Here is a 19,888-nt window from a genome sequence, read left to right as displayed (position 1 = left end):
TGCCCTGTCTCAGGTGCAGGTTCCAGCACTTGCCCTTGTTAAACTTCACATGGTTCATGATTACCCTTCTCAAATTTGTCAAGGTTTCTCTCTGCAGAGCCTCTCTGCCCTGGAGGGAGTTGGCAACTCCTCCCAGTTTAGTGTCAATGGCAAACTTAGCATTCCTTGAGCCCTGCACCCAAGTTGCTAAGGAAGATATTGAAGAGGATTGGGTGAGGATGGAGCCCTGCAGAACCCCAGCAGAGACAGCCTGATGTTACCCCAGTCACTGCAACCCTTTGTGCCTGACGTGTGAGAGCCATCCTGGCCAGCACATCAGCCCCTGGCTGCCTGCAGAAGGGATTGTCTGATTAAAATTACCCTTCCTTTCCTCAAAACAGAGGAGGTCTTGATGTGGGGTACAGGTGGGGCTGTTTTAGGGGCCCTTCTGTCCCAGAAGGGCTCACCTCATCACTTGTCTGGCCTTCTACTTCCAGGGCCTCTCACCTGTTGTAGAAGGTGTCAGTCCTACTTGTTCTGTGTTCAGAAGGAGGAGGAAGCTTCCTCCTGGTCCACCACTTCCAAACATCTTTGTCCACTGTATTTAAGAAGTGTTCTGTAACCAGAAGGATCAAGGAAATCACTGCCTGTGCTCCTGATCTTTCAACCAACCAGCCCAAGGCCAACTGGCAATTAATAAATGGTCTGTTAGCTTGACTCTTAACTTTAAGGGGCAAATAGAAGGAAGATATTATTTTGATTTTACTGAGTACATCATATTATTTGAAGCAATTTTTTTTTAAGTAAGTTCACCCATTAATTAAAGGAGTTAAACTTATTTCTCTTTCCCTTCTCCAACTGAAAACCTTTGCAAGATCTCTTTCCATTTCCTTTTTTGGCTTAGCCTAAAACTAACTGTCTATTACTATGAAAAACAAAATTTTAAAAGTCCACATAGGTGGTCAAAATTTTGGAGGGCCAGGAAAAGTAACTTTCAGGAAAGCACATTCCAGGAATATGCTGCTACCTCAGGGGTTTGGAAGTAGGATAGAGGCCTTGCCTACAACCAGGAAAATGCATTTGCAAAGGTTCAAATAATTTAAAGGTAAAGGAGCTGGTCACTCTGAGTTATTAGAATGGATTAGGATACAGATTTTGACGGAAATCTGTATGCTACAGAATTATCACCCAGAAATTTCCCCCCATTGATGTGGATCCTTCCCAAGAGATTGACTTCTGTGCCAATGTAGTTCACAAGCCAAAATTTACAGTGGATTCAGCAGGTGAAACTGCCACAAAATATACATCGGGACAAAACCAAGCCCACGTCCTCTTGTTTTTATCCTCTCTCACATGATGTTTTTCTGCTGGCTGTCTTCCCTAGAAAAAAGCCTCTCTGAAATGCCACCACGTCTCTTGACAGTCCTTAAGTGCACCCAGCCAAGATAACCTAGCACCACTGACAAGTTCATAAAACCGACTCCACCACCATCAGAACTTTAGAAGACACTGTGTATTATTTGATTATCAAAAGATAAAGGGAAAGAAGCCAAATAACTGCATTTACAATCATTTGAATCAATCATCTGGGTTTCCAATTTGTTTCCACAGTGCACTACAAATGTACAGACATGATTATCCAGCTGCTATCCAACTCATCTCAAGAAAAATCATTTTTATATATATTCAATTTATCCCACATCAAAATAGCCATACATTGGAAGAAGCCACACCATTGCTTCCCTCAGCAGTTGTGAGGACAAAATTGTCCTCACAACTGCTGAGGGACAAAATTGAATTACGTAATTTTGTTACAGAAATGCCTGCAGTTTTACATCTGTTTTTCATAACAAAGACATGTACATTGTATTTTGATTTTAACTTGTTTTTCTTTTTTTAAAGCTGGTGATTGTGGCAGACACAATTCCTGAACTATAATCTGAAAGTAAGCAGAAAAATAAACACCAGCTGAAAATCAGAACATACAAATGAATAGGTTTATCTACTGTGCATCATGCAAATAATGAGAAAAAATGGGAAATATAGTTCATTAAAATAATAATAAAAAGGTGCAGAAAACCCAGGGGGACAGACAAGCTACAATATGCATGCATAGCCATGTATGTATAAGTATTCTAGGATTTTAAAGACAGGTGATTATTTAAGAGAGCTGCTTTTCAGGTTAATACTTCTGGCGAAAATTTACTTTTTTTACTTTTTACCAAGTCCTACTAGAGCTAAATAGGGCACTATGTGCAAAGGTTTCATTATTTTGAAGAGATGAAGTCGTGTTATGGAAAAGAACTCATAACCCAGATACACAGCCGAGAGACCACCTTGTGTTACTTGCACCGTTTCAAAGATAATTTAGGCTAAGACAAGGTCTGAGATTACCCCCATTTTGCAGTACCTCGATGAAAAACCCTCTCAGAAACATGTATCCGATGTCATTGAGGCAGTAGCGCCAGAAGCAAAGTTTTAACTCAAAAGGAGATATAAAAATCTTAAAGTCCAGCTCTGAGTGCAATCCCCAAACTCGGAGATTACTGAGCTGCCTAAAACCCACTTAAAGTCTCGATTGAAAGAACCGCCGCAGGACAAAAATACTCTCTGTCTTCAGCAAGAATGCCAAGAAAGGGGGTGCCGCTGTCCGGCTTTTCTTGAGAAAAAGCGGTTTTTTTGGGAGCCGAGAAACACACGGCGGGCGGCGGGGAGCGCCGCGGGGGCGGGGCCTGCGCGGCAATGCACCAATCAGCGCCCGCCGTGCTGCTATAAAAAGAGGCGCCGCCGGAGCTGCCGTGTTCGCAGTGCCGCCATGGCTGAGACCGCTCCCGCCGCCGCTGCTGAGACTGCGCCCGCAGCCCCGGGCCCCGCCGCCAAGGCCGCCGCTAAGAAGCCGAAGAAGGCGGCGAGCGGCTCCAAAGCCCGCAAGCCCGCGGGGCCCAGCGTCACCGAGCTGATCACCAAGGCCGTGTCCGCCTCCAAGGAGCGCAAGGGGCTCTCGCTCGCCGCGCTCAAGAAGGCGCTGGCCGCCGGCGGCTACGATGTGGAGAAGAACAACAGCCGCATCAAGCTGGGGCTCAAGAGCCTCGTCAGCAAGGGCACCCTGGTGCAGACCAAGGGCACCGGCGCCTCCGGCTCTTTCCGGCTCAACAAGAAACCCGGAGAAGTGAAGGAAAAAGCCCCCAAAAAGAAAGCTTCGGCAGCTAAGCCCAAGAAGCCGGCTGCCAAGAAACCCGCCAGCGCTGCTAAGAAGCCCAAGAAGGCCGTGACAGCGAAGAGCCCTAAAAAAGCCAAGAAGCCAGCAGCCAAAAAGGTAGCCAAGAGTCCTAAGAAAGTGACAAAGGCTGCTAAGCCCAAAAAAGCGGCGGCAGCAGCGAAGAGCCCGGCTAAGGCAAAAGCGGTGAAGCCTAAAGTAGCCAAGCCAAAAGCTGCAAAGGCAAAAGTGGCCAAGGCAAAGAAGGCAGCGCCCAAGAAGAAGTAAGGCTTTCAAAGAAGTCTTGCTCTACATTTAAACCCAACGGCTCTTTTAAGAGCCACCCAAGTTTTCCTGAAAAGTGCTGAAATCATACAGTTAAGTGTTCACATAGAAAATTTTTTTTATTAAGTGTGGAGTTGATTTGTAAGAGTTACACAAATTCATGATTTTTAAAGGTCAAATAGGGGTGAAACTGTTCATGAAACACGATAGTTGTGAAATTTTGATGGATGGCATTGAGAGCAATTTCAATGCCTAGTGGTGCAGTTTCTGTTTCAACCTGGGTACTTAGAGAAGGAAGGATGGTCAAAGAAGGGGCGCTAATAAAAACTTATGTATACTCAGATTTTAAATGCTTAAAAGCAATTTAGCTCTTTTATGAGAAAGTGGGTGGCTCTTAAAAGAGCCTTTGGGTTTCTGTTAGTTGAACTTCGCAGCCTCTGAATCTCGGCGCTCACTTGGCTTTAGCCTTGTGGCTGTCAGTCTTCTTGGGCAGCAGCACGGCCTGGATGTTGGGCAGCACGCCGCCCTGCGCGATCGTCACCTTGCCCAGCAGCTTGTTGAGCTCCTCGTCGTTGCGGATGGCCAGCTGCAGGTGGCGCGGGATGATGCGCGTCTTCTTGTTGTCGCGGGCCGCGTTGCCCGCCAGCTCCAGGATCTCGGCCGTCAGGTACTCCAGCACGGCCGCCAGGTACACCGGCGCGCCGGCGCCCACGCGCTCCGCGTAGTTGCCCTTGCGCAGCAGCCGGTGCACGCGGCCCACGGGGAACTGCAGCCCGGCCCGCGACGAGCGCGACTTGGCCTTGGCGCGCGCCTTGCCGCCCTGCTTCCCGCGTCCGGACATGGCTACAGCGACTCCGCAGCGACAGCAGCAAAACCGGAAATGCCGAATGAGCTCCCAGCCCGCCTCACCGCCTGCCTTATATACAGCCAGGGCGGATCGGCAGCGCCTCTTGCGATTGGCTGCGAGAGAGGACTCGTTCCGCAGCCAATGGAAATGCGAATCCAAAACTGACCAATAGCGAGTCCCGGCGCCCGGCACGGAGCCGACACAGAGCCAATAGCGAGGCGGCGCTCTTCGGCGGAGCTGCTATAAATCCGGCCGCCGAGGCGGTCTCAGCGCTGAGAGTTGTTGGTTGCAGTGTTTGTCGACTGAGAGAGCTGCGGTTGCTGCCGAAATGCCTGAGCCGGCCAAGTCCGCCCCCGCGCCCAAGAAGGGCTCCAAGAAGGCGGTGACCAAGACGCAGAAGAAGGGCGACAAGAAGCGCAAGAAGAGCCGCAAGGAGAGCTACTCCATCTACGTGTACAAGGTGCTGAAGCAGGTGCACCCCGACACGGGCATCTCGTCCAAGGCTATGGGCATCATGAACTCCTTCGTCAACGACATCTTCGAGCGCATCGCGGGCGAGGCCTCGCGCCTGGCGCACTACAACAAGCGCTCCACCATCACGTCGCGGGAGATCCAGACGGCCGTGCGCCTGCTGCTGCCCGGCGAGCTGGCCAAGCACGCCGTCTCCGAGGGCACCAAGGCTGTCACCAAGTACACCAGCTCCAAGTAGGGCGCCTCGGACCGTCACTTCTAACCTAAAGGCTCTTTTAGAGCCACCAATTTTATCAACAAAGAGCTTTAATTACTTTATCTCCACCTTTTTTTTGTAGCGTGTTCCCGTCCAGCCTAATGTTTAATATTACTCTCAAATATCAACAATTTTATAGTTCATTAAGAAAGCATGTTCCAATTTAAACCCCATTTGTTTTCTTGTTCCTTGCATATTTTTTTCCTACTGTGCCTAGATATTTACTGAAAAGCCTTCATTTTACCTGTTATGCATTAATTGCTTAATTGCCAGGTGTATTAGGGGCAGCTTCCCTTTGCTATCCATCTCTATGTGCTGTTACATAAAATCCTTTCTGAAAAGTGAGAATGGAAATGGTTAAAATGTTGCCCCCAGTTTCAGCCCTGGTCTCTCTCCTCTCATATCCATACCACAGAGAAATGCCATATATTTCAAAAGTGTCTCCAAGAATTTATTATTTAAAAGGGAAATATTTTATTTTATCTCTACACTTCTTTGGTCTTCTCGATGTGAAAAATCAAATTTGTTTAAAACAAGTGCCCTAAAATATTAAGCACTTAGTTATTAATTTGGTATATTATTGTAAGTTTCCACACAATGGCTTCATAACGGCTCCAGATCTAAATATCATTCATTTAAAGTGGTTTTTAGTCCCTGCTGCCCCCTTATGTGTGTTTCTGAATTTTCTGTAATGTTTTTCTTTTACAGCATCGGTTTAAGACCTCTGGTTCAAATATGTAGGAAACACTGCAAATACTGATGAAAAACTGGTCCCGAGCGATGTTATTCAAGTGGGACTTAAAAAATAAAGACTAAAAAAAACCCCTAGCTATTACTGAATGGAAGAGTTAAATGATGGGTACATAATTAAGGGGAGAAAATGATTCAAATTAAAGAATTAGCGGCACTTTAAAGTCAGACAGAGAATAGAGGCAGCCGCCATAGACCCAAATGGGCTTTGTTTGAGAGTCGCTGCTTGCATGATAAAAAGGCTGCAGCACTGCTTTGAAATGAGCCGTTTCATAATTTTTTCCCCGTTTTTATTGTAACGTTAGATTTTTACGAACCCGAGTTCTCTTATGTTTTTCTGATTCACGTTTTACAGTGCTCCTTCATATTAGAAAATTCTTTCATAAAACCCCATACTGTTTCAAAATTGATATACAATTCGTGTCCGAGTCTTTGCAGAGAAACGAACAGCGGATCGGAGGGGTCAACCGGAGAGAAGAAAAGCGGGACGATGCTCTGTCTTTTCGCCCCCGAATTGCAAAGTCCTGCAGGGGAACTACCACTTAGCAGATGCTTTCCAGTGTGGCTCTTTGCCGGCTTTCGTGCCCTCCTCTCCCCGCCGTTTCTCGCCGCCCCATACATTCCGCCGCCGAGCGCGGACGGGGCTGCGGGCGGGCAGAGCCGGGGCCGTGCCGCTGCGGCGCTCGGTCCGACCTGAGTGAGGACTGCGCGGAGCCTCCCCGCGGGCGGGCCCGGCCGCCTCCCGCCCCTCCCGCCCCGGCGCTGATTGGTTACCGCTCGCGGCTCGAGCGCGCGCTGCCTCGGAACGCGCTCCCCGCACGGGACGCGGCGCTTCCAGCGGGCCGGGCCAGCAGCCGGGAGAGCTCGGCGGGGCCAGGCAAGGCGGCTGCCGCCTGCGCCTTCGGCTTTGTTGCCGCGGCCCTGAACCGAAGGCGGCTACTGAGCGGGAAGAAACCGCGAGCCCTCGGGGAAGAAGGTGGCTGCGGGCGGCAGCTTTAGCTAGCGGTTCCGAGGCGGGGAACGAACGCGAATGGAAAGGCTTTGGATAGGATAAAGGAGGGCGAGCCCGACGCTCCGGCGTCGAGGCCGCACTGCCCCGCTCTCTGGCGGTGCCGCCGTCGCCGCCGCTGTGCCCGGCAAGCCGCTACTGGAAGAGGGCGGGGCGAGGCCCCGGCGCCCGGCCCGCTTCGGAGGCGGGGTCTTTTCCCGGGCTCGCGACAAGCGCCCAATGGCAGCCGGCCGCTGTCGCACAGGCAACCAATGGGAGCGGGCAACGGTCTATAAACAGCGGCGGCGCGGAGCCTGTACCGTAGTGTACTGTTTAAGTGCTGAGCGGTGTCCTCGACCTTCTACGGGTGCTGAGCCATGGCGCGCACGAAGCAGACGGCGCGGAAGTCGACGGGCGGCAAGGCGCCCCGCAAGCAGCTGGCCACCAAGGCTGCCCGCAAGAGCGCGCCGGCCACGGGCGGTGTCAAGAAGCCGCACCGCTACCGGCCCGGCACGGTGGCGCTGCGCGAGATCCGGCGCTACCAGAAGTCCACGGAGCTGCTGATCCGCAAGCTGCCCTTCCAGCGGCTGGTGCGCGAGATCGCGCAGGACTTCAAGACCGACCTGCGCTTCCAGAGCTCGGCCGTCATGGCGCTGCAGGAGGCCAGCGAGGCCTACCTGGTGGGGCTCTTCGAGGACACCAACCTGTGCGCCATCCACGCCAAGCGCGTCACCATCATGCCCAAGGACATCCAGCTGGCCCGCCGCATCCGCGGAGAGCGCGCCTAAGTTCCCTGCCGCAGCCCTTTGCGGCTGGGCAGTGACCCAACCCACGCAGACCCAAAGGCTCTTTTAAGAGCCACTACATGCACACTTAAAAGAGCTGTTTGCGCTATCGTAAATTCGGTTTTAGTAGTGGGGGAAGGAAACTTTCATGGTTTGGGGGATGCCGAACACAAAAAACTGAGTTCTTTTAAAGCTGGTCTGTGATGTAGTGAACAAGCTGTTAAAGTTTACTTAAATAATAGTTTAGGGCTCGATAGTTAAACTGGTAATGAGTCCCGTGAAAATTTCTTACTCTGCCGGAGCCCCGTAAGCTTTTTAGCTACATATTTTTTTATTCTGGCACAGCTTTCGTCAGAGTCCTTTATATACTCGCCCCTCCCACCTTTAAGTTATGTTGTCAGTTACAGAGATATTAACTCCGTTCTACTTTAGACTCTGCTTACCCCCTTAATCTACCGTATTTTCACATTTCTTCCCTTTGTTTTTCTGCCCTTTCCCCGCTGTTCGTTTCTCTGCAAAGACTCGGACACGAATTGTATATCAATTTTGAAACAGTATGGGGTTTTATGAAAGAATTTTCTAATATGAAGGAGCACTGTAAAACGTGAATCAGAAAAACATAAGAGAACTCGGGTTCGTAAAAATCTAACGTTACAATAAAAACGGGGAAAAAATTATGAAACGGCTCATTTCAAAGCAGTGCTGCAGCCTTTTTATCATGCAAGCAGCGACTCTCAAACAAAGCCCATTTGGGTCTATGGCGGCTGCCTCTATTCTCTGTCTGACTTTAAAGTGCCGCTAATTCTTTAATTTGAATCATTTTCTCCCCTTAATTATGTACCCATCATTTAACTCTTCCATTCAGTAATAGCTAGGGGTTTTTTTTAGTCTTATTTTTTAAGTGCCACTTGAATAACGTCCCTCGGGACCAGTTTTCATCAGTATTTGCAGTGTTTCCTACATATTTGAACCAGAGGTCTTAAACCGATGCTGTAAAAGAAAAAAATTACAGAAAATTCAGAAACACACATAAGGGGGCAGCAGGGACTAAAAACCACTTTAAATGAATGATATTTAGATCTGGAGCCGTTATGAAGCTATTGTGTGGAAACTTACAATAATATACCAAATTAATAACTAAGTGCTTAATATTTTAGGGCACTTGTTTTAAACAAATTTGATTTTTCACATCTAGAAGACCAAAGAAGTGTAGAGATAAAATAAAATATTTCCCTTTTAAATAATAAATTCTTGGATACACTTTTGAAATATATGGCATTTCTCTGTGGTATGGATATGAGAGGAGAGAGACCAGGGCTGAAACTGGGGGCAACATTTTAACCATTTCCATTCTCACTTTTCAGAAAGGATTTTATGTAACAGCACATAGAGATGGATAGCAAAGGGAAGCTGCCCCTAATACACCTGGCAATTAAGCAATTAATGCATAACAGGTAAAATGAAGGCTTTTCAGTAAATATCTAGGCACAGTAGGGAAAAAAATATGCAAGGAACAAGAAAACAAATGGGGTTTAAAATTGGAACATGCTTTTCTTAATGAACTATAAAATTGTTGATATTTGAGAGTAAATATTAAACATTAGGCTGGACGGGGAACACGCTACAAAAAAAAAGGTGGAGATAAAGTAATTAAAGCTCCTTTGTTGATAAAATTGGTGGCTCTTAAAAGAGCCTTTAGGTTAGAAGTGACGGTCCGAGGCGCCCTACTTGGAGCTGGTGTACTTGGTGACAGCCTTGGTGCCCTCGGAGACGGCGTGCTTGGCCAGCTCGCCGGGCAGCAGCAGGCGCACGGCCGTCTGGATCTCCCGCGACGTGATGGTGGAGCGCTTGTTGTAGTGCGCCAGGCGCGAGGCCTCGCCCGCGATGCGCTCGAAGATGTCGTTGACGAAGGAGTTCATGATGCCCATGGCCTTGGACGAGATGCCCGTGTCGGGGTGCACCTGCTTCAGCACCTTGTACACGTAGATGGAGTAGCTCTCCTTGCGGCTCTTCTTGCGCTTCTTGTCGCCCTTCTTCTGCGTCTTGGTCACCGCCTTCTTGGAGCCCTTCTTGGGCGCGGGGGCGGACTTGGCCGGCTCAGGCATTTCGGCAGCAACCGCAGCCTCTCAGTCGACAAACACAGCAACCAACAACTCTCAGCGCTGAGACCGCCTCGGCGGCCGGATTTATAGCAGCTCCGCCGAAGAGCGCCGCCTCGCTATTGGCTCTGTGTCGGCTCCGTGCCGGGCGCCGGGACTCGCTATTGGTCAGTTTTGGATTCGCATTTCCATTGGCTGCGGAACGAGTCCTCTCTCGCAGCCAATCGCAAGAGGCGCTGCCGATCCGCCCTGGCTGTATATAAGGCAGGCGGTGAGGCGGGCTGGGAGCTCATTCGGCATTTCCGGTTTTGCTGCTGTCGCTGCGGAGTCGCTGTAGCCATGTCCGGACGCGGGAAGCAGGGCGGCAAGGCGCGCGCCAAGGCCAAGTCGCGCTCGTCGCGGGCCGGGCTGCAGTTCCCCGTGGGCCGCGTGCACCGGCTGCTGCGCAAGGGCAACTACGCGGAGCGCGTGGGCGCCGGCGCGCCGGTGTACCTGGCGGCCGTGCTGGAGTACCTGACGGCCGAGATCCTGGAGCTGGCGGGCAACGCGGCCCGCGACAACAAGAAGACGCGCATCATCCCCCGCCACCTGCAGCTGGCCATCCGCAACGACGAGGAGCTCAACAAGCTGCTGGGCAAGGTGACGATCGCGCAGGGCGGCGTGCTGCCCAACATCCAGGCCGTGCTGCTGCCCAAGAAGACCGACAGCCACAAGGCTAAAGCCAAGTAAATGCTTGGTGAGGCTAATCACGAAACAAAGGCTCTTTTAAGAGCCACCCACGTTCCTCATAAATGGCTGATTCACTGCAGTTTTGCTTATCCAGTGAAAAGAGGCAGGAAGGCGTAAGTTGTCATCTCTCCAATTCTATTTATGTTTTTTTCTGTTTCAGTGTCCCTGTTCTTGTATGAGGGTTATCCTAAAGCTTGTTTCTTTTTTTCTTAAAACACGTATGTTTTTATATCTGAGGTGAGTTTTGGTCGATTTTGCCTCTTTGTAATTTCTTAATTGATTATTGTATTGACTTTTTCATTTGTTAACTGTGGGAAGGGGGGGTTTTATAATGGCGTAAACATCACGTGTCCTGGCCGGCTAGCTCCGTGTTTGCTGTTATTGCTCTCTTTGGTACGTTCTAGAGGACAACAATAAACTCTTAGCAGTCTGGATTGCTTTCTTTAAGAGTACTAAATGGGAGCTAATCTCTTCTGCACCTTCATGTTTTAGAGAAAAGGGAGTGGGATGGGAAGCCGAACTCGCAGACAAATTAAAAAAAAAATTCACACACACACACAAAAAAAGGCCTAAACTGTGTTACGCAGTCGTGGCAGTGACTTTAACAAAAGGTTGCTCAACAGGAGGGGTGTTCCTAGCCTCAGGCCCCTGACTGATCTACTTTTGCTGCTTTTTAGCGCTCATGTGTGAGTCTCAGCGGCTTTCCGTGGCAGAGCTGTGGAATACCAGGGAAAGGTTTCAGGCAGGGAGGAGCTGCCAGTGCTCCCAAGGAGCCCTCTGGAGTGATGTGCCACTATGTTGGGGGTCACTGCGTTACACTGGAACAGAGCACGATCGCTTTTAATTTCATTTTTCTGGCACTGATCACTGCATCCACACCCTGTTCTCCCAGGGGTATGGGGAGTTTCGAGCCGGCACTCGGTTTTGGGAAAAAGCGAGTCATTCTTAGGAACAGCTGCTGCTCTTACATCAGGTCACAGTGTTGCTTTAAAGTTAAATTCTCTGGTGCTGCCCTGCTGGCTGCCGATTTCTTTCTGGCTTTGGCGTGGCTCCTCCTGGCTCGTTTTTCCCTTAGCATCCCGTGCAGGCTCTGGGCTTCAGCAGCCAGCAGCTCCTTTGCCTCATGAGCCTCTCTCTGCCTTGCAGCTGGTGGCACCGCAGCAACCGGAGCAGTGTTTAACATGGCCATGTCTTTCCCCATCCCTGTCCTCCAGTACAGGAAAAAAGAGGTGTGACTTTAACACCTTTGACCTGATTAATTTAATTTTCCTAAAAGTGAGTTGGTGATGAATTCACCCTTCCACAGGGGAAGGAAGTCTACACTCCCCTCTGCGCCACCTTGTTCCACATAATGAGACTGCCCGTTGCGTATTGAATTGTCGTGAACAATGGGAAAGACTTCTAAGAAAAAGCCGTGTGTGCGTCATCTCGATGATGTGTGAACACAAGAATAAAGTTCTAGTTTGTAGGCACTTCCAACTGAACAATTTTATGGTTTCTTTCCCTTAGAAAAGAATGCTCTGATATTAAGGGTACAGTGGTAACAGCCAAGAAGCTATAAAATTAATAACTTTTATTGTAGTAATTCCTCTCCTTTTTTTTCTGCTAAAGAATGTGCTCGGTTATTGTGTAGTTGTAGTTTGGAGTTACTTACATGGGAAATAAAGCCATAAATTAAAGACAGGGCTACATGAGGTCTAAATTATCAAGGGTTGCAGGACCTCGAATGTATATTGCACAGCCAGACACTCTTGTGAAAATGCTTTATAGATGTGGTTTACCAAAACCTGGATGAGTGAGCAGAACTGCTTTGAAAATAAATGCATTTCCCAACAGTGAACACCGGCAGCCTCCTTTGATCGGCACAGATGGACTTTGACAAAAACTTGTTTTTGCAACAGCAGAATGGGAGAGGAAGGTGACAATAGGAGCACTTATCGGCTCTGACGGGACAGATGTTCGGCAGGGCACCGCCAACCCCCCACGGTGCCCGGTGGTGCCGCATCCCCTCCCTCTCCACCACCCCCGCCCGTGCTTTAGGGAAGGATTTCGTGCGCAGGTTGGAAAGGCGGGATTCACTGCGCTCCCGGACTGACCAGCTGACTCTGCGATAAAACAAGGAATCATATTTGAATTTGTGGTTGGTTTTTTTTGGTTTTTTTGTTTTTTTGTTTTTTTTTTTTTTTTTTTTTTCCCATTTGTTGTGAGTTTTGTGATTTTATCCCAGGAGTTGAATTTGGGGGCGTTAAGGAGGAGAGCTCGGCTGAAGCTGCGTTTTCCCCTTGCTGCATAAATACAGCGGTGGGAGTGTGGGGGTGAGTGACAGGTGGATGGTTCCCACAGGGAACCCTCATTTCTCCAGCGATACCGAAATCCTTTGGGTATGTTGGTCAGGCTGTGACAAGCAGGTATTTTCCTGCTCCCTGCACTGGGGCCAGGGACAGTGATTTAAGGACTAATCCGCCTCTGGGAGGAGGGAAATGCAGGGTAACACAGGATGGAGCAGCACTTCGCAGTGGGAATGGGGGTGTTTTGGGATTAGGAGTTCACCAGCTCATGCTTCTCTGTGGCCTCCACACCTTGGGCTGCAAGAGGCCCCTGGGAACAGTGGGGAAAAGGCAAAGAAAAGGGAGGGATATCTCCTGGGAGGGCAGAGCAGGGCCCTGGAGTTTTAGATCCAGAAACAAGGTATTTCCTCTTCAGTTTTGTCCCAGCCACCAGTTAAAATACTTTTTACTGAACCATTGACAAGAAACGAACCTGTAGGGTGAAAAAGAAAAGCAGACATTATTCAGTTTCAGATAAATGCTGTAAATTAATCCCAGCTCTTTTGCAGTTTCCTGGTGTCTCCCCCTGTTCTTTGTACCAAGTCATTTTGGGAGGTATAGCGGATTTGTCTTTACAAACAACCCGTGGGTCTACTGAGAAATAAAAGAAACAATGGGAAGGATTCCACTGATTGATGAATGGAAATAGATATTTGCTTTTACAAATAAACTTTAGGTCTGCTGATAAGTAAAATTAGACATTGAAAGATGAAAGAAACAATGGGGAAGAAAAAACCCTGAATTCCATAAGAATTAAAAATGAAAAGGGAGGGTTATACATTAGAGGGAAATCTTTGGTATCAGGCATATTGAGGAGTCTGTAGCTCTCAAGTACCTCAGACAGTGAGGAAAGAGAGAAGGGAAATATGGCAGAGAAATTAAGATAAAAAGGGAGGCTGCATCCTCCAAAAATTTGAGAGATCCCAGGGGAATGCCCCATGGCCTCTCCCTTTATTCAGATAAAGTAAAAGGACTCCTCTGTCTCCTTTTTGGACATAAACCTCTGGTGTCTGTGGATTAGTTTTCCTAACAATTTCCTGCTGAGAAATGTGAGCTGCTATGGTAACTGAAGTACAACACATGCACATCCTATGAGGGGCTGCCTGACATGGAAGTATCAGCTCAGGCTGAAGCTCCAGGAGCTCCTGGTGCCTGTGGAATGTCCCCATTTCACTTCTCCCGTGGGGCTGGGAGCAGCGATTTCAAAAGCCCCAGCATGCAGAGAGTAGAACAGACTCAGATAAATTTGGCTTCCTGGGGCAGCCCAGCTGAGCCTGGGCACCCAGGAGTGCCTGTGATGCAGTCAGCCCAGTCTGCTGATGCTTGGAGCACAGCAGACTGTGGAGGCAGCTGGAAGCAACTCTGGTTAAAGATGTTTTTGGTATGCTGAAAGATTGGGCCTATGCCATTCCTATGGCAATTTGTGTCTTCTTTTCTTAGTGCAATGACTGAAGGCACTAACCTTGCTCTTTCCCAAGAGCATAAGGGGAAAAAAACCTAAAACTTGATCCTGTGGAGTGTTCAGATTGCTTATTGTTGAGGTAGCAGCTATTTGCTGCAAAAGGTAAAGAGCACGCATAGCAGAGTTGTGTGCATTTCTTCACAGCTCTGATACTGCACAAAAGGAGGTCAATATCCTTTCATCTATTAGAAGTTCAGATTTCAGCTGTAACACTCCGTGCTGTCTTATTTCAGCAATTATTTCTTCCATTTTCCTATGACCTTTGCAAGTAAAAATATCTACATGCACTATAAGCAGGACTGCAAGTACAAAAAGGTTTTGGATTTTATGTGCGTTTAAAATTCCCATCTGTTCTGTAATTCTTTTCAATCTACTTGTTTTCTAGTTGTAAAAGTAATTATGCTCATCATTTCTTCCCGAGAATTTCAGTGGTGAAAATGAAAGGATGAACTTTTTTGATTAATACCTTCCATCATTTTTGACAAGCAATGCTTTTGAAATGAGCATTTTGATAGGGCTGCACTCAAATAATTTGGCTCTTTGAAGGCATAAAAGAAATCTAACCTGGAAACACTCTTTTCACCTACACAGGCCTCTGGTTCTGTGAGCCCAGTCCTTGAGGAAAGAGCTGCCTCTGCTCATTCTGATGCTCCATCCTTCCTTGGAGGTGGGTGGATTGAGAGGGGAGAAGTTCCCAGCTGCATTCCCACCTACTTTCAGCCCTCTCCTCCAGTGAGGTTTGTGCCATGTCTTGGCTGTGCTCTTCTCTGAATGGCACAACCCTTTGACCAGGTATTTGGAGCCTGAAGTCCCAGATGGGAAATTTTTTAAATTTCCCATCTGACCTGGGCAGATTTTCATCACTGGCAGAAAACATTACAGCAAGGAGTGTGTCACACCAAATATTTTTCCCTAGCTGCAGTGAGTACCTTCTCCTGCAATTGTTAATTATTTCAAAATATAATAGTTTCTTTTTAAAATGGAAAAGAAAGCCTCTGGGAAACTAGCATTGCAATAATTTGTCTTGGGTGTCAGGTAATTATATTCTGTGACCATTAAAGAAAAAAAATCCAGATTTGCAAACAGACACTGGGTTATTTAATTACTAAAAATGAAATAAACACTAAAAAAAACCAATCAAACAAAAAAAAAACCCAAAAACCACCCCACCAAAAACCCTCTAAAATCCCCCAAAACCCCAGGAAGTAGCAAAAAATTGTTACAGACAGTCTGTCATTTGTTCAGGTTTTGGTCCAAGTGAATGGTATCTATTTCTCATTTCTGATTCACTATTCAGTCAGTTAACTAGAGAATACAGATACTTGTTTGCCCAGCTGGTGTATTTCACTTTGGCAGAAATAAAAAGAGCAGGTGGTTTCTTTTTTAAACATGACTAATTTAAATTTAATTTTAAACATGACATGATTAATAAACATAAATTTTACTGCAGGGATGGTCATATAGAGAAGATATATGTTTTTCCAGGAATGATATTAATTTTAGTATTCTACTAAAAATAAAATAGGGTACTTTTTGGTAACTGGTTGTATTGTTCTTCAGGGTTCTTTTTTTGCTGGTTATTTACTAAGCTGTAATTTCACTCTGATCATCCGAGATATAAAAAATTGCTGATACAAAAAAATAGTTTGAAAAAAATGTTTGTGTTGCAAAGTGTAAATATTCCGCATATTTCATATGCTGTGGATCAAGAGGTATTTTGAAGGTAAACATGGAGGGTAGATCAAAAGACAACATGAAGGGCCTGGTTGTAGATTACACATTCAAACACTCCTCAGTAATGAGAATTGTTGGGATTAACAACTTTGATTTGCACTGGGAGATCAGCAAGCTGGAGCCCTAAGGACACACGAGCTGATGAGAGTGGAAACTTTTTGATAAAATTGATGTCACAAACACTGAACAAGCTGAAACTGGCAAGACAGAGGCAGAATGAATATGGACCAAGGAACCAATCCCAAGAATGGGATAACTTCGGAAAGGAGGCCAGCCCAGTGACCAAAAAAAATCAATGAGACATCAAGGGACCATCAGCAAGGTTTAAATTATTGTGTTTGGGGACTGGAAGATGGGTGGCATAGATATAATTTGGGTTGCAGTCTGCTCTAGGGGGCCCCTCTTTGCAGACACTGAGCTCTATCTGCTCTGCACACTGGATAATAAAACTTTTTACTCAGTGAACTGGAAACTCATCTTCAAAGAGGAACCTAGGGCAGGAGAATTGTTTGAGGGGGCTTCTGCTTTGTTCCTCCATGGTTTGGTGGCAGCAGCAATAACACCTTTCCCACCAGGGTGATCTATTTGAGCACTGCCCTCACTCTGCTGGGTGATCTCATCTGAGTAGGGTGTCTTTAAGAGTTCAAAGGGAACTGCTCTGAAAGACATAGGAAAGGACACTAAAGAATGTGAATTATGGAAGAATAAGCTGTCATGATTTTATACTCACAATATTTGCATCAGTGGTTTTGAAGGTTCATCCTCTTCTGGCATGAAATTTTTAAGATTTGTTATTTTTGCTGAATTTAAATCCCACTACCTTTACCTTTGATGAAAAGATCAAGTTAAAAAAGTTTCCATGGTGGTAGCTCTTTGTCAGTTGAAAGACTTGGTTCTCAGCACTGCTAGAAAAACTAGAGTTATGTTACAATCAGACCTGATGGCAAATGCTATGTTCACATCATAGCCCCTAACATTGCATTGTCATTCTTACTGAAATTGAAAGAAGTAATCAGCAATATTTTATTTACTATTTAGTGAAGAGTTTCCTAGGCCTAGAAACAACTATTAAAAAATCCTCAGAATTTCTGTGGTGGCTCCTAATGAAATGTGCAAAGCAGAGCACACAGAAGGAAAAGCAAAATAACCCTTCTGAGCTGGGAAGCCAAAAGTCATCCCTGAGCTCCTGCTTTAAATCAGGGGGCAGGGCTATCCCATGGCACCTGTGGTTTGAGCTGGGATTTTTTCACATGGCTGATTACGTACAGAATGGCCACTGACAAATTTTTCTGGTGACCATCTTAAACTGTGAAAATATGAACACGTCTCTGTGCTTTTCTAGTGATCCAGGAAAGCTTGAAAACACCTAGACAGGAATATGTAATGGTTTATTAATCTTTTAAGGCATTAGACATATAAGGCACGCAGAATAAGCAACCTGTGTTTCAGTTTGCACTTAGCATTTGGAGAGATAGCAAAACCCCGTTTCAGGCTGATAAAGAAGATTTTGGAGAATGCCTCTTCCCACTGGATATCTGAAATCCGATCTGAGAAGTCCCCATAACACTTCAAATTGAAATTTGTATTTATTAGGTATAGGTGACAGATTTATGAGAGACCTGGTGTCTGTCTCATTACCTGTTCTACCAAAGAACATGCAAGTCAGCACTAGAAAGTTCACTTTTTTCATTCTGTGGTCCCGGTATGAATTATGTTCAGAAGTTCAAAATATATAAGTGGAATTTAGGATTAATGAGATCCGGTTTGGAAGTGATAATGGCTTTGATCTGCATCTATGGTGGCATGTAATTATCCAAGAACGAGAGGGAGTGACTGAGAAAGCCTGCAGTTTGAGCCTAATTAGCAGCTATGTGAGGAGGTCTGGTAGCTGACAAAGTCAGTGCAGTGTCTAGTTTCTTAGTGTTTCAAAGTTTTATTATATTTAGTTTAGTTCTATTATATTAGATTAATATAGAAAATGTCAGGAAAAAAGATAATCATCCCGTGTTTTCTTAGTTGAAATGGGAACCCATAGCTGTCATGGAAAGAAACTGGGCAAGTTACTGTAAAAAGAAAAAAAAACAAATTCATGATCAGGAAGATTGTAAAGACAAAAGGTGAAGATAAAGGAGATTTTAGAAAGTGCTTCTGAGGTGTACTGGTCACTGGGCTATTTGCAAGAGTTTAAGGTAAATGCTACTTATCGCCTCATAAATTTCTTAATAGTACATCTCTCGCTCCTGTAACAAAAATAACTGCAACCCCAAAAAACTCCAGAGACTGAGCACCATCAAGTGGCCGATCTTGCAACAGCAATGCTGTACATGGATCGGTATCCATTAATCATTTTGATTCCCTCCCGACTGGAACAATGAAGTAAGATCCCTATCCCTTCAGTTTACAACAGACATAACGTGAAAACTTGCGACAGTTAGGTAATATTGAAAATCGTGAGAACCCTAAATTAGGTAAAACTTCGTCTAGAAAAATCAAAACCAACCAAACAAAAAAACACACAACAAACACCCCCAGCCATTTAAAACCGCCTTTACAGACATATTTAAGTTCATTAACAGTAAACTCGAGAGCAGTATATTATCACAGCAACCTTTTAGTAATATGGAAAACTTTAAAACACTTAAAAAAACCCAACCAAAGAAACAAACGAAAAAAAACAAAAACCGGAAACCCCTAAACACAAAGATTCTACACTAAAAGAATAAAGTGCTTCTTACTTGATGGTTCAGCTCTTTTATTGAAAACGTGGGTGGCTCTTAAAAGAGCCTTTGGGTTGAACAATTTTTTTGCCAAGTATTTACTTGGAGCTGGTGTACTTGGTGACAGCCTTGGTGCCCTCGGAGACGGCGTGCTTGGCCAGCTCGCCGGGCAGCAGCAGGCGCACGGCCGTCTGGATCTCCCGCGACGTGATGGTGGAGCGCTTGTTGTAGTGCGCCAGGCGGGAGGCCTCGCCCGCGATGCGCTCGAAGATGTCGTTGACGAAGGAGTTCATGATGCCCATGGCCTTGGACGAGATGCCCGTGTCGGGGTGCACCTGCTTCAGCACCTTGTACACGTAGATGGAGTAGCTCTCCTTGCGGCTCTTCTTGCGCTTCTTGTCGCCCTTCTTCTGCGTCTTGGTCACCGCCTTCTTGGAGCCCTTCTTGGGCGCGGGGGCGGACTTGGCTGGCTCGGGCATGGCGACAGCGGCGTCTCTTCGGTACCCACTGAACGGCAGCGGAAGGGACTCCGGAGCAGAGTGGCGAGCAAGGCTGCGTGCCACATATTTATAGAGCGTCTATGCAAATAAGTGGCTCCTGCCGTGCACACTTTCATTGGCCAGACCACGAGACGACGTCAGCAACCTCCAGTTTTCGCGTCTGATTGGTCAGTTTTGGATTCTCCTTCTCATTGGCTGCCTGCACAAGACCTACTTCTCAGCCTATCAGCGCAGGGCTGAGACACTAAAGCGAGCGCGGAGCGGGGGAGTGCTGAGTGCTGTCCTGCCTGTGCCGAGGGAGCGACTCATTTGCCAGGGAAGATGTCGGGACGCGGGAAGCAGGGCGGCAAGGCGCGCGCCAAGGCCAAGTCGCGCTCGTCGCGGGCCGGGCTGCAGTTCCCCGTGGGCCGCGTGCACCGGCTGCTGCGCAAGGGCAACTACGCGGAGCGCGTGGGCGCCGGCGCGCCGGTGTACCTGGCGGCCGTGCTGGAGTACCTGACGGCCGAGATCCTGGAGCTGGCGGGCAACGCGGCCCGCGACAACAAGAAGACGCGCATCATCCCCCGCCACCTGCAGCTGGCCATCCGCAACGACGAGGAGCTCAACAAGCTGCTGGGCAAGGTGACGATCGCGCAGGGCGGCGTGCTGCCCAACATCCAGGCCGTGCTGCTGCCCAAGAAGACCGACAGCCACAAGGCTAAAGCCAAGTGAACCCGAAAGGTGAAGCGGCACATTTGCTTTTCCTGGAAAAACCCAAAGGCTC

The 19,888-nt window shown here is 47.3% G+C and overlaps 7 protein-coding genes across 7 annotated transcripts; 4 read left to right on the top strand and 3 right to left on the bottom strand.

Moving 5' to 3' along the window:
* Positions 1 to 2,794: 2,794 nt before the first annotated feature.
* Positions 2,795 to 3,792, top strand: LOC103813340 (histone H1.11L-like). The gene has a single exon (XM_009086591.4). It carries the CDS (start codon positions 2,795 to 2,797, stop codon positions 3,461 to 3,463), a length of 669 nt encoding a protein of 222 aa, XP_009084839.1. The 3' UTR covers positions 3,464 to 3,792.
* Positions 3,639 to 4,334, bottom strand: LOC103813338 (histone H2A-IV). The gene has a single exon (XM_030237698.2). The coding sequence runs from the start codon at positions 4,299 to 4,301 to the stop codon at positions 3,912 to 3,914; it is 390 nt and encodes a 129-aa protein (XP_030093558.1). The 5' UTR covers positions 4,302 to 4,334; the 3' UTR covers positions 3,639 to 3,911.
* Positions 4,335 to 4,552: 218 nt separating this feature from the next.
* LOC103813337 (histone H2B 1/2/3/4/6) lies at positions 4,553 to 5,041 on the top strand. Its single transcript, XM_009086590.4, has one exon. The coding sequence runs from the start codon at positions 4,636 to 4,638 to the stop codon at positions 5,014 to 5,016; it is 381 nt and encodes a 126-aa protein (XP_009084838.1). The 5' UTR covers positions 4,553 to 4,635; the 3' UTR covers positions 5,017 to 5,041.
* Positions 5,042 to 9,230: 4,189 nt separating this feature from the next.
* LOC103813335 (histone H2B 1/2/3/4/6) lies at positions 9,231 to 9,713 on the bottom strand. Its single transcript, XM_009086588.4, has one exon. It carries the CDS (start codon positions 9,660 to 9,662, stop codon positions 9,282 to 9,284), a length of 381 nt encoding a protein of 126 aa, XP_009084836.1. The 5' UTR covers positions 9,663 to 9,713; the 3' UTR covers positions 9,231 to 9,281.
* Positions 9,714 to 9,941: 228 nt separating this feature from the next.
* LOC127059130 (histone H2A-IV) lies at positions 9,942 to 18,125 on the top strand. The gene has a single exon (XM_050970024.1). It carries the CDS (start codon positions 9,996 to 9,998, stop codon positions 10,383 to 10,385), a length of 390 nt encoding a protein of 129 aa, XP_050825981.1. The 5' UTR covers positions 9,942 to 9,995; the 3' UTR covers positions 10,386 to 18,125.
* Positions 18,126 to 18,643: 518 nt separating this feature from the next.
* On the bottom strand, positions 18,644 to 19,110 carry LOC103813332 (histone H2B 1/2/3/4/6). The gene has a single exon (XM_009086586.4). It carries the CDS (start codon positions 19,102 to 19,104, stop codon positions 18,724 to 18,726), a length of 381 nt encoding a protein of 126 aa, XP_009084834.1. The 5' UTR covers positions 19,105 to 19,110; the 3' UTR covers positions 18,644 to 18,723.
* Positions 19,111 to 19,446: 336 nt separating this feature from the next.
* LOC103825220 (histone H2A-IV) lies at positions 19,447 to 19,846 on the top strand. Its single transcript, XM_009100504.4, has one exon. It carries the CDS (start codon positions 19,447 to 19,449, stop codon positions 19,834 to 19,836), a length of 390 nt encoding a protein of 129 aa, XP_009098752.1. The 3' UTR covers positions 19,837 to 19,846.
* The last annotated feature ends 42 nt before the right edge of the window (positions 19,847 to 19,888 follow it).

Source organism: Serinus canaria, chromosome 1A (genome assembly GCF_022539315.1).
Source record: "Serinus canaria isolate serCan28SL12 chromosome 1A, serCan2020, whole genome shotgun sequence".
Lineage (NCBI taxonomy): Eukaryota > Metazoa > Chordata > Aves > Passeriformes > Fringillidae > Serinus > Serinus canaria.
Note: the sequence above shows the minus strand (reverse complement) of the source record. Positions and strands in the feature narration are given on the sequence as shown.